This window comes from Saimiri boliviensis, chromosome 21 (assembly GCF_048565385.1).
Source record: "Saimiri boliviensis isolate mSaiBol1 chromosome 21, mSaiBol1.pri, whole genome shotgun sequence".
In the NCBI taxonomy this organism is placed as follows: domain Eukaryota; kingdom Metazoa; phylum Chordata; class Mammalia; order Primates; family Cebidae; genus Saimiri; species Saimiri boliviensis.
In genome coordinates this window covers 22,133,405-22,146,016 of record NC_133469.1, presented here as the reverse complement: position 1 = coordinate 22,146,016, position 12,612 = coordinate 22,133,405, and the positions used below count along the sequence as shown (strand labels likewise).

The 12,612-nt window shown below is 50.7% G+C and overlaps 1 protein-coding gene across 3 annotated transcripts in view; it reads right to left on the bottom strand.

The window, feature by feature from the left end:
* CECR2 (CECR2 histone acetyl-lysine reader) overlaps window positions 1-12,146 on the bottom strand; it is a 178,427-nt gene extending 166,281 nt beyond the window's left edge. For 2 of the 3 annotated variants that reach the window (XM_074391049.1, XM_039462538.2), the window contains exon 1: window positions 11,725-12,146. In XM_074391049.1, the coding sequence (XP_074247150.1) occupies window positions 11,725-11,850 (126 nt within the window). In that variant the 5' untranslated portion in view covers window positions 11,851-12,146. The remainder of the gene's footprint in view (window positions 1-11,724) is intronic. The other variant, XM_039462539.2, reaches the window with a different exon arrangement.
* Window positions 12,147-12,612: the final 466 nt, after the last annotated feature.

The following is a 12,612-nucleotide window of genomic DNA, read 5'->3' as shown; positions in this document are numbered from 1 at the left end:
TAGCAAATGAAAGGCAAACCACAAGCCAGAAGCCGTAAGTAGATCTCGGTCAAGAGTTCCAGGTACTGGTTCCATAAACTGTAAGAAACACACTAACTAAAAGGGAGCCCAGGGCAGAGGCATGTGCCTGGAGTCCCAGCTTTGAGGGAGGCTGAGACAGGAGTATCTTTCGAGGTCAGGAGTTCAAATTCAGCTTGGGTGATACAGTGAGATACTATCTTTTAAAAAGAAAAAGAAAGCCGGGCGCGGTGGCTCAAGCCTATAATCCTAGCACTTTGGGAGGCTGAGGTGGGTGGATCACGAGGTCAAGAGATCGAGACCATCCTGGTCAACATAGTGAAACCCTGTCTCTACTAAAAATACAAAAAATTAGCTGGGCATGGTGGCACGTGCCTGTAATCCCAGTTACTCAGGAGGCTGAGGCAGGAGAATTGCCTGAACCCGGGAGGCGGAGGTTGCGGTGAGCCGAGATCGCGCCATTGCACTCCAGCCTGGGTAACAAGAGCGAAACTCCGTCTCACAAAAAAAAAAAAAGAAAAAGAAAAAAAAAATGAAAAAAGAATCACATAATTCAAGGCCTTCAGCCTCCAGAATTCCTCAAAATCTCAAAGCACAAAATCTTAGATCTATTTAAGGGCACTAGATACTGAAAATGTCAATCTTCAAGTCTCAAAAGCTACTTTCAAAGTAGGTTATTTGCAGAGAAGATGCCAGAGAAAGAGAAAGAAAAAATTCCTATAATTTGCAAACACACCAAGTATGGAGTCGTAGTTTTCACTCAGTACAGAATTTATTTATTTATTTATTTATTTATTTATTTTTTTTTTTTTTTTTTTTTTTTTGAGACAGAGTTTCGCTCTTGTTAACCAGGCTGGAGTGCAATGGCGCGATCTCGGCTCACCGCAACCTCCGCCTCCTGGGTTCAGGCAATTCTCCTGCCTCAGCCTCCTGAGTAGCTGGGATTACAGGCACGCGCCACCACACCCAGCTAATTTTTTGCACTTTTAGTAGAGACGGGGTTTCACCATGTTGACCAGGATGGTCTCGATCTCTCGACCTCGTGATCCACCCACCTCGGCCTCCCAAAGTGCTGGGATTACAGGCTTGAGCCACCACGCCCGGCGCAGAATTTATTTATTTATTTATTTTTTTGAGACGGAGTTTCGCTCTTGTTACCCAGGCTGGAGTGCAATGGCGCGATCTCGGCTCACCGCAACCTCCGCCTCCTGGGTTCAGGCAATTCTCCTGTCTCAGCCTCCTGAGTAGCTGGGATTACTGGCACGTGCCACCATGCCCAGCTAATTTTTTGTATTTTTAGTACAGACGGGGTTTCACCTTGTTGACCAAGGTTGGTCTCGATCTCTTGACCTTGTGATCCACCCGCCTCGGCCTCCCAAAGTGCTGGGATTACAGGCTTGAGCCACCTTGCCCGGCCCAGAATTTATTTTTAAGACATGGATCCTAACCTTGCCCCTAACTGGTACATCAGTCATTTTCTGAATGAGTTAAGAGTGCTATACATGCTGAGAAATACTTCTAGAACCACAGACCTTTAGAAAGGAACACCTAGGAATCACTGAGTCTAAAACCATCACTTACGGGGCGCCGGAAACTCAGTTATCTGCCAATCCACATTTCTGATCCACATTTCTGATTGTTGCCTTTTGAAAATGTGTTTAGTTGGACTGGGCGCGGTGGCTCACGCCTGTAATCCCAGCCCTTTGGGAGGCCGAGGCGGGTGGATCACGAGGTCAAGAGATCGAGACCATCCTGGTCAACATGGTGAAACCCCGTCTCTACTAAAAATACAAAAAAAACAGCTGGGCCTGGTGGCGTGTGCCTGTAATCCCAGCTACTCAGGAGGCTGAGGCCGGAGAATTGCCTGAACGCAGGAGGCGGAGGTTGCGGTGAGCCAAGATCGCGCCATTGCACTCCAGCCTGGGCAACAAGAGCGAAACTCCTTCTCAAAAAAAAAAAAAAAAAAAAAAAAGAGAAAGAAAAAAGAGAATGTGTTTAGTCACATCAACCAGATTTAAGACCCTGTACTCAGAAGTGCCGCCGTGGCTCTGTGCAACACCGCATTTCTACAGAAACCACCTTCGCACTGGAGTTCTCCACGCTGTGCCAGCGCACCGCATCTGAGCCCTGGCACACCATGGAAGCTCCCCTCATCAAAGGGGCAGATGATCGTTGGCACCGAATGCAGTCAAGGGGTATTTTAGGCTTTCCTCACTGTATTCCAGAAAATTAAGCAACTTAACTTCCGTCACAAAGCCTGCCATGTGCTGACGCAGACCACCCGTCAGAGATGAGAGGGGGCTGCCCCTTCTCAACTGCACAAGATCTCAACTGCCTTTGAAGCTCCATGTGGTAGACAGACAGACAGACAGACAGACAGACACACACACACACACACACACACACACACACACACACGCACGAGGGCAGCAAGCGTTCCCTTTCAAACCGTGGCTATAAATAGAAAGGGGACCTGGCATTCACTTTTAGAGTTACATTATGATAGCACATTCTCCCCTTTCAGGATCTCGGCCTTCATAGATCTATCTGCCCTTCTATAATTCACATCCTGTTCCTGGCCTTTCTTCCTCGGAGAAGGTGCAGATTCTCAATCTTTATCGGGCATTTTATCCTCTAGTACCTTTCATTAAATAGATTCGTGTTACAAAGCACTATTTTTAAAAATCACTTTAGGTGGGGCATGGTGGCTCCCGAGGCAGGCGTTTCGCAAGTCAGGAGATCAACATGGTGGCCAACACGGTGAAACTCCGTCTCTACAAAAAATACAAAAATCAGCTGGATGTGGGGGCGCACGCCTGTAGTCCCAGCTACAGGCTGAGGCTGAGGCAGGAAAAGTGCTTGAATCCAGGAGGCGGAGGTTACAGTGAGCCGAGATTGCGCCACTGCACTCAAGCCTGGCGACGGAGTGAGACTGCCTCAAAACAAAACCAAACACCACTTTACATCATTCACCTCCTGGGGAGGCCCTACTGATCACCTTACTTTCAACGGCAACCATCTCCACCTCAGTGTGGCCCTGCGCAAGCAAGCGCCCACCCCACTCTACTTGGGGCCTTCTGACATTACGTACATTAACGTCTGTCTCATGGCGCTAAAAAGGAAGCAGGTATTTTTCTATGTTCACAACTATATCAGCATCTAGTACGTTGCCTAACACAGAGTAGGTGCTTAATAAATATTTGATGAAGGCTGGGCGCGGTGGCTCATGCCTGTAATGCCAGCAGTTTGGGAGGTCGAAGGGGGTGGATCACCTGACGTCAGGAGTTGGGAGACCCGCCTGGCCAATGTGGCGAAACCTCATCTCTACTGAAAATAGAAAAATTAGTTGGGCGTGGTGGCGCGCACCTGTAATCCGACCTATTTGGGAGGTTGAGGCAGGAGGATCCTTGAACCTGGGAGGCGGAGGTTGCAATGAGCCAAGATCATGCCCACTGCACTCTGGCCTGGGTGACAGAGTGACACTGTCTCAAAAAAAAAAAAAAATATACACACACACACACACACACACACACACACACTTGCTGAAATAAATGAATACATGAATTTGTCCCTTTGCACTTAGTTCAGAAGTTTTAAATGAATATCTTCATTGGGCGCGGTGGCTCTCGCCTGTAATCTCAGCACTTGGGGAGGCCGAGGCGGGTGGATCACGAACGAGGTCAAGAGATCGAGACCATCCTGGTCAACATGGTAAAACCCCGTCTTTACTAAAAATACAAAAATTAGCCGGGCATGGTGGCGCATGCCTATGGTCCCAGCTACTCCAGAGGCGGAGGCAGGAGAATCGCTTGAACCCAGGAGGCAGAGGTTGCGGTGAACCGAGATCGCGCCATTGCACTCCAGCCTGGGTAACAAGAGCAAAACTCCATCTCAAAAAAAAAAAAAGAATATCTTCTGTACCCTACGTTAGTAAGAATCAAAGAACTCCAGACTTGCACTACGGAATTTGGCCATTCCACATGGGTCGAGACCCTCATTTTATAATGAAAACTGAAAAAGCAGCAGTGTGATGTGGTAGAAACAGACAGAATTTGGCCTCAGAGAACCTAGATCCATGGCCGGGCGCGGTGGCTCACACCTGTAATCCCAGCACTTTGGGAGGCCGAGTCGGGTGGATCACCAGGTCAAGAGATCGAGACCATCCTGGTCAACATGGTGAAACCCCATCTCTACTAAAAATACAAAAATTAGCTGGGCATGGTGGCACGTGCCTGTAGTCCCAGCTACTCGGGAGGCTGAGGCAGGAGAATTGCCTGAACCCAGGAGGCAGAGGTTGCAGTGAGCCGAGATCGCGCCATTGCACTCCAGCCTGGGTAACGAGAGCGAAACTCCGTCTCAAAAAAAAAAAAAAAGAACCTAGATCCAGATGCCAGTCCTCGTGCAAGCATTAGCCTCTCTGAACTTCCCATTTCCACCTCTGTATACTGAGGATATCCCTCCCTCATGGTGATGGTTAAGGTCAGCTAAGAATAAAACGGGACAGACCAGGTGCGGTGGCTCACGATCCCAGTGGCACAATTGGAATACAAGTTTCCTAACGCCTAGCGCAGCACATCTTGTGTCACGAAAGTAGGCTTCTGAACACCCAACTGGGGCCAACTTACTCTTTCATGTATTTCAGGGCCTCTCAACCTTTGTATGGGTTGGGGGCCGCTTCCAGAATCTGAAGAGATCAGTAGGCCCCCTCCTCCACCAGAGTGCACGCACGTACACCCACCCAAAGTCTTCTACCCTGGCGCCAGGTTTAGGAAACACTGATACGATAGATGTAGCTATTTCTATTACTTAATGTTTAACAATTGCCGGGCGCGGTGGCTCAAGCCTGTAATCCCAGCACTTTGGGAGGCCGAGGCAGGTGAATCACGAGGTCAAGAGATCAAGATCAACCTGGTCAACATGGTGAAACCCCGTCTCTACTAAAAATACAAAAACTTAGCTGGGCATGGTGGCGCGTGCCTGTAATCCCAGTTACTCAGGAGGCTGAGGCAGGAGAATTGCCTGAACCCAGGAGGCGGAGGTTGCGGTGAGCCGAGATCGCGCCATTGCACTCCAGCCTGGGTAACAAGAGTGAAACTCTGTCTCAAAAAAAAAAAAAAAAAAAAAAAACAATCCATGCATTCAGCACTTAATTAAGAGGCTGGATTCTTCAAGGAAACACCAAGGGTAGAATTCAAGAATCTGAGTATTGCCCCCAGAGCTCATGCTGATTAGGTAAGAGATCTTACCTACCCACATCAAAACCAGGCAAGACACAGGAAGGGAAAGGACTACAAATTCAAGATAGGACCCAGGGGCCGGGCCCTGGTGGCTCAAGCCTGTATTCCCAGCACTTTGGGAGGCCGAGGCGGGTGGATCGCGAGGTCGAGAGATCGAGACCGTCCTGGTCAATATGGTGAAACCCCGTCTCTACTAAAAATACAAAAAATTAGCTGGGCATGGTGGCGTGTGCCTGTAATCCCAGCTACTCAGGAGGCTGAGGCAGCAGAATTGCCTGAGCCCAGGAGGCGGAGGTTGCGGTGAGCCGAGATCGCGCCACTGCACTCCAGTCTGGGTAACAAGAGCGACACTCTGTCTCAAAAAAAAAAAAAGATAGGACTCAGGAAGACAAACAGACAAGACAATCAGATTATTTTGAACCATTCAGGTGATTCTGGCCAGGAACGGTGGCTCGAGCCTGTAATCCCAGCACTTTGGGAGGCTGAGGTGAGTGCATCACCTGATGTCAGGAGTTCAAGACCAGCCTGGCCAACATGGTGAAACCTAGTTTCCAATAAAAATATAAGGCCGGGCGCGGTGGCTCAAGCTTGTAATCCCAGCACTTTGGGAGGCCGAGGCGGGTGGATCGCGAGGTCGAGAGATCAAGACCGTCCTGGTCAATATGGTGAAACCCCGTCTCTACTAAAAATACAAAAAAAATTAGCTGGGCATGGTGGCACGTGCCTGTAATCCGAGCTACTCAGGAGGCTGAGGCAGGAGAATTACCTGAACCCAGGAGGCGGAGGTTGCGGTGAGCCGAGATCGCGCCATTGCACTCCAGCCTGGGTAACAAGAGCGAAACTCCGTCTCAAAAAAAAAAGAAAAAAATATATATAAAAAGTTGGGGGGGGTGGTAGGAATACAAAGGTTAGCTGGGTGTGGTGGCAGGTGCCTGTAATCTCAGCTACTTGGACGCCAAAGCAGGAGAATCGCTTGAACTTGGGAGGCAGAGGTTGCAGTGAGGCGAGATGGAGCCTTTGTACTCCAGCCTGCGGGATAAGGCAAGACTTCGTTTCATAAAAATAAAAATAAAAATAATTCAACTCGACCATTTTCAAACAGCCACCTACGGGGCACCAATGCAGCCTCACATCCGTCATGATGCCCTCCCTTACCTTAATCAAGTGAGACAGTGTATTTATTGCACAGGGCACTTAGCTAGGGGAAAAACAGTAGTAAATCTTGGAGGGGTCAATTAGCCTTTTTTCTTTTCTTGAATCAGGACACATCCCAGCCAACCAAACCCACCAGAATGTTAAACGATTATAAAATACTTGATTTAACGCATGTGGTATAAAATGTGCTGCTTCTGAAATATGAACAGATAATCTGCTGAGGTCAAGAAGGCTGGGTAAGAGCTTCTTTGGTAAACCTCCCAGTTCCTCGTTAAGCACATAGCAGGGGCTTAATGACACAATTGAATTCAGCGTCACTCAGCTACCATCTCCCAGCTATACCTCAATCTCATATGAAAAGCAAAAACATCTCATCTACAGCACAATGACATCGTGAGCATATTTAGGAATCACTAGGTATGTTAATACTCTTATCTCTGAGTGAAGGATACAATTTTAACAGTTAACAACTTTCATCCCTGATTGGTAACTATGGGTGGTTTTAATTTTTACCCGTATTTTATGATAATTTTCACTTTTATATAATTTTTTGTAATCATATAGGAACTCTGAACTGAGATGAAGCATTACTATCATATACACAGGTTTCTCGTCTAAAACTAAGAATCAAATATGTTGACTCTTCTAAAGCAATCCTGTATATTCCAGATGGAATAATAGAGTAAAAAGTGTTTTCTTTTTTTTTTTTTTTTTTTGAGACGGAGTTTTGCTCTTGTTACCCAGGCTGGAGTGCAATGGCGCGATCTCGGCTCACCGCAACCTCCGCCTCCTGGGTTCAGGCAATTCTCCTGCCTCAGCCTCCTGAGTAGCTCAGATTACAGGCATGTGCCACCATGCCCAGCTACTTTTTTGTATTTTTAGTAGAGACGGGGTTTCATCATGTTGGCCAGCATGGTCTCGATCTCTTGACCTCGTGATCCACCCGCCTCGGCCTCCCAAAGTGCTTGGATTACAGGCTTGAGCCACCGCGCCCGGCCAAAAAGTGTTTTCATTTAATAAATACAAAAACTAAAATATCCACGTTTTGGGGACAGTTATCTAAGCGGAAAGACTTTTTTTTTTTTTTTTTTAGACGGAGTTTCACTCTTGTTACCCAGGCTGGGGTACAATGGCGCGATCTCGGCTCACCGCAACCTCCGCCTCCTGGGTTCAGGCAATTCTCCTGCCTCAGCCTCCTGAGTAGCTGGGATTACAGGCACGTGTCACCATGCCCAGCTAATTTTTTTGTATTTTTAGCAGAGACGGGGTTTCACCATGTTTACCAGGATGGTCTCGATCTCTCGACCTCGTGATCCACCCGCCTCGGCCTCCCAAAGTGCTGGGATTACAAGCTTGAGCCACCGCGCCCAGCCGGAAAGTCTTAATCTTTCGGAGAACTGCATCATGAATCCTGCTGGCCCTTCACCTATCTTTGAGATAGCTTCACTTTAGATAAATAGAACCCACGTCCTTGAGGATTCCCCTTCTCAAATTTTCTATAAATCCACAGATTCAGCCTGGTGGTCAAGGGTAAAAATGAGATCTTTCCCACAGCTGAAAACTGGTTTCCTGAAATAAATGATCTCCAACTTTTACCACTTGCTATGATTCATCATTTTTATCTTTTAAAGTTGCAGTAAATTAAGACTGTCGGGCTTTTCCCACATGGCCTAACAGGTATGGCTCAGCATTTTAATTTATTTTTATTTTTATTCTATTACTATTATTATTATTATTATCATCATTATTTTTCTGAGACAGAGTTTCACTCTTGCTACCCAAGCTGGAGTACAATGGCGTGATCTTGGCTCACTGTAACCTTTGCCTCCTGGGTTCAAGCGATTCTCCTGCCTCAGCCTCCCAAGTAGCTGAGATTGTCTATAAAAAATTATCCCGGCTGCCGGGCGCGGTGGCTCAAGCCTGTAATCCCAGCACTTTGGGAGGCCGAGGCGGGTGGATCACAAGGTCAAGAGATCGAGACCATCCTGGTCAACATGGTGAAACCCCGTCTCTACTAAAAAATACAAAAAAAATTAGCTGGGCATGGTGGTGCGTGCCTATAATCCCAGCTACTCAGGAGGCTGAGGCAGGAGAATTGCCTGAACCCAGGAGGCGGAGGTTGCGGTGAGCCGAGATCGTGCCATTGCACTCCAGCCTGGGTAACAAGAGCGAAACTCCAACTCAAAAAAAAAAAAAAAATTATCCCGGCTAATTTTTTGTATTTTTAGTAGAAACGGAGTTTCACCACATTAGCCAGGCTGGTTTCCAACTCTGGACCTCAGGTGATCCATCTGCCTCAACCTCCCAAAGAGTTGGGATTACAGGCATAAGCCACCGTGCCCGGCCGTTTTTTATTTTTATAAGGGTCTTCCACTGCATCATAAAATCTAAACAAGGGATTGTTTCTCAAACTGTCAGGACCATAAACTATTAGATTAAAATAAAATCATCTTAGAAAAATAAACAATAATTTATGTACACTTAGAGAATCAGAACTGATAGTGTTTTTGTTGAGTTCTGGAAAGTCAACAGGTTAAATGTGTTAGAAGTCTGAAAAACACTTCTTGTTTCTGAAACGGAGTTTGACTTCTGTTGCCCAGGCTGGAGTGAAATGGCGTGATCTCAGGTCACTGCAACCTCGGCCTCCTGGGTTCAAGGGATTCTCCTGCCTCAGCCTCCTAAGTAGCTGGGATACGGGAGCCCACCACCGCACCAAGCTAATTTTGTATTTTTAGTAGAAACCAGGTTTTACCATACTGGTTAGGCTGGTCTCGAACTCCTGACCTCAGATTATTCGCCTGCCTCAGCCTCCCAAAGTGCTGGGATTACAGGCCTGAGCTACCGCACCCAGCCAAGAAAATACATTTTTAAATCTTAATTTTTTCATCAGACATAATAATCTATTCCAACAAAATTCGAATTTTTGATACCTACTAAAACCCTGAAGTTAAAATTTCCATTTGCCATATCAAAACATACCTAACATGAGATGGATCAAAGTCACTTTCATTGTTATCCACTGACTTAACATCTCCTAATGAAAACGAGTGTGGATAGTTCTTGAAACCTGCACATGTTGGAAGCCAAATATTCATTTCTGTTGCATGCATTTCAAAGACCATGTATTTTAGCCCGAAAAACTGTCATTTCCAAGAAACACTGAAGTCAAAAGAGAAGACAGTCACATCAAAGAGCCTTGATTATTCACCATGTAAACTCCAGAGGTTTTTCATTTGTTATACATATAAATTTGTCTCTTTAATCAGTTTACATTTCCTTTAGAAATTAAGGCAGCTAATTCTCAGAAACCACAAGTTTATTTCTCATAACAGAAGACAAGCTATTTACAGGTTATTCTAAATATGCTGCGAGTACTTAAGGCAAAATGAATCACCTCTATTTTTCCATCAACAAAATGGGAATATATGGATTCTGGGACCTGAAGGTTTACCAACAATATTTTTAGGATGGGTCTTTAAACTCTGAACTCATCATCCCAGCATCGCCTCAACTTTACTACCTTGCAAGGAAGAAAACGGGCTACGTTCAAGTCTCCCCGTACCCAAGATGGCCCTGTCACAGAGGCACCTCCCACCACAGCCACCATTTTGACTGCAGGATCTAATTAAACTACTCACGGTTTTGTCCCAACTGAAAGAAAACGCAGGACATCAGAGTAACTGAGAAATATCCCTTGACCTTTAAGATTCCCAACTCTTTTTTTTAGCTTTCGTGGCTCTGTTTCTGTTCTTTAGTCCATATAAAGTTGTCTCAAGAACATTTTCATTAATAAAATTATGCTTGCTACATTCACGTTCAAACTTTGAAAACGCTGTGGCGCTGCGTAACACGTCCAAGTTATTATCTCCTCCTAAAAAGTGGAGAAGCCCACGATCTGCTCACATGGTTTCAATCAGCTTAAGGAACTCAGAATCGCCAAAAGCCAGTGAGTGGCCCTAGATTATCTGTCCACATTCCTCCTCTTTCTCCCATCCCAAACCCTTTTGATCTTTTTATTTTCCCCGATTTCATTAACTGCGACGAGAGCAAGCTGCCGCACTTCATTCACAGGAGAAGCAACTGATATTTCAGCAAACACGACTGAATCTAAAAATAAGAGTGAGGCAAAGAGCTCGGGAATAAACGAGTTGAAATCAACCCGAAAATGGCACCAAGTAAGAGCCGTGGGGCTGGGGAGGCAACAACGATCTGCTCTTCCAAAAGAGTGGCTCTAATTTTGATTATTGCGTCGGCGAACCCAGCCGCAAAACGGAAAACAAAAATTGACCAACGCAGTTGCCATTCACCTTTGTCCAAAGGCAAAAGGTGAAAAGTCACGACACGTATTGCCACAGAAGAGAAGGCAATTCAACCTGCCAACCAATCGACTAATTTCTCAGCTCCTTCCAAACACAAAATCGGGAGAAAGGGGCCGCCGCTGGGCTGGCCGCAGCCAGGCCGGGGAGTGCGCTGCGCTCCGCACGCTCCCGCCACCCGTCGCGCTCGGCCAGGACCCTCGGGTTTCGGCCCAGTTATCACAAAGCCCCGGGCTGGAAGGCACCCCCGGCATGGCCAGAAAGGCCAGCCCGCCCCTGCGCTCGCCCGGGGGCATCATGGTGGCGAGCTCAACTCCAAGGGCTCCCGGGCCCCGAGATAAAGAGGCGGAATATTCCGAGACGAAGGGCGCTGTGCAAGAATAACGGAGTCCCAAACTTTCCCTCCGCAGCCCCGGAGCCCCGCGCCCAGGCCCGGTCCCCGCCGGCCCGAAGTTGGCCGGAGCGCCTCCCGGGAGTTTAGGGCCTCCGGGAGCCCCCGCCACGCGCCCCTCCCCGAGCGGGGCGAGCCCTCCCCGCCGGCCGGGTCCAAGTTAATCCCGCGCGGCGCCCCCCCGCGCCCGGCCCCGCCGGAGCAGCTGGCTCGCGCCTCAATGGCACCGGGCGGCGAGCGCGCGCAGCTCTCGCGCCCACACTCAGCCCCGCCGGAGAAGTCCCGGGAGGGCCGCGGGGTCCCGCTCCCGCTCCCACAAAAGCACGGGCCCGCCCCGCCCTCGCGCCGCCCGCTCCGGCGTCCCCAGCCCGACGCCCGCACTGGGCACCCGGGGCAGAGCCCCGCGGCCCCCGCCCGCCCTCCTGCCCTTCCGCGCTGTCCTCCTGGTCCCGGCCTCCCGGACGAAGTCCCTCGGGCCCCGGCCCCTCCGCGCGACGGCCCGGGACGCCCCGCGCGGGGCAGGCGGAGCAGGGGGAGCAGGGGGCGCAGGGGGCGCAGGGGGCGCAGGGGGCGCAGCGCGCCGCCTCCCGCCCGCGCAGCCACTCACCTCGATCTCGAAGTCGGGCAGGCGGAACGCGGTGCGAAAGAGCGAGCAGAAGTGCGCGATGGCCGGGACCTCCCACCAGGAGCGGAGCTCGCCCAGCCCGGCCGCGCCGCCCTCCTCCGGGCACATCTCCTCGCCGCGGCGCTGGCGGCGGCCCCTCGCTGCCCGCGCTCGGCCCGCCGGCCTGGGACTCCCGCCGCGGCAGCGCCGCAGCCTCCGCGCGGTCCTCGGCGGGGGCGGCGGGGCGCTCCTCCCGCTGCTGCCGCCGCTCGGCGAGTGCAGGAGCCGAGGGCGGGCGCCGGGCGGGGGGCGGCGGCGGCGCGGGGGCCCGAGCTACTGAGGCGGCTGCGGCTGCGGCTGCCCGCGGGGTCCGCGCGCTCGCCCCATCCCGCGGCTGAGGCGGCGGCCGCCCCCAGTCCCCTACAATATAATCGAGTCCCCGCCGGGGAAACAGATGGGGCTGGGGGCGGAGGGGCCGGACGCGGGGCCGGGGGGAGGGGCCGCCCACGAGGAGGGGGCGGGGCTGCCCGCGCCACAACAACAACCCCCGCCCCCGCCCCACCCCCGCCCGGACAGCTGCACCGCCGGGGAGGGGGAGGGGGAGGGGCGGGGCGCGCGCCCCCGGGCCCAGGACCGCGGGGCCTGGGGGGCGCGGGCCGCCCCCCGAGCACTCTCGCGCGGTGCCCTCCGCCCGCCAGGGCTTTGGGACTGGGGAGTCGAATCACTTTCCCGAGGGAAGACGACCTGGGGCTCTCCCACCCCCACTTGGCCTGAGTGGTCGCGTCCTTTTAAAGGGCCCGCGGGGTGGTGCTCTCGCTCGGGCTCGATCCAGAAACGTGCACGTGTGGGAGTTCAGTTATTATCGATGCCGAGGGCAGAGCCGGAGCCGGA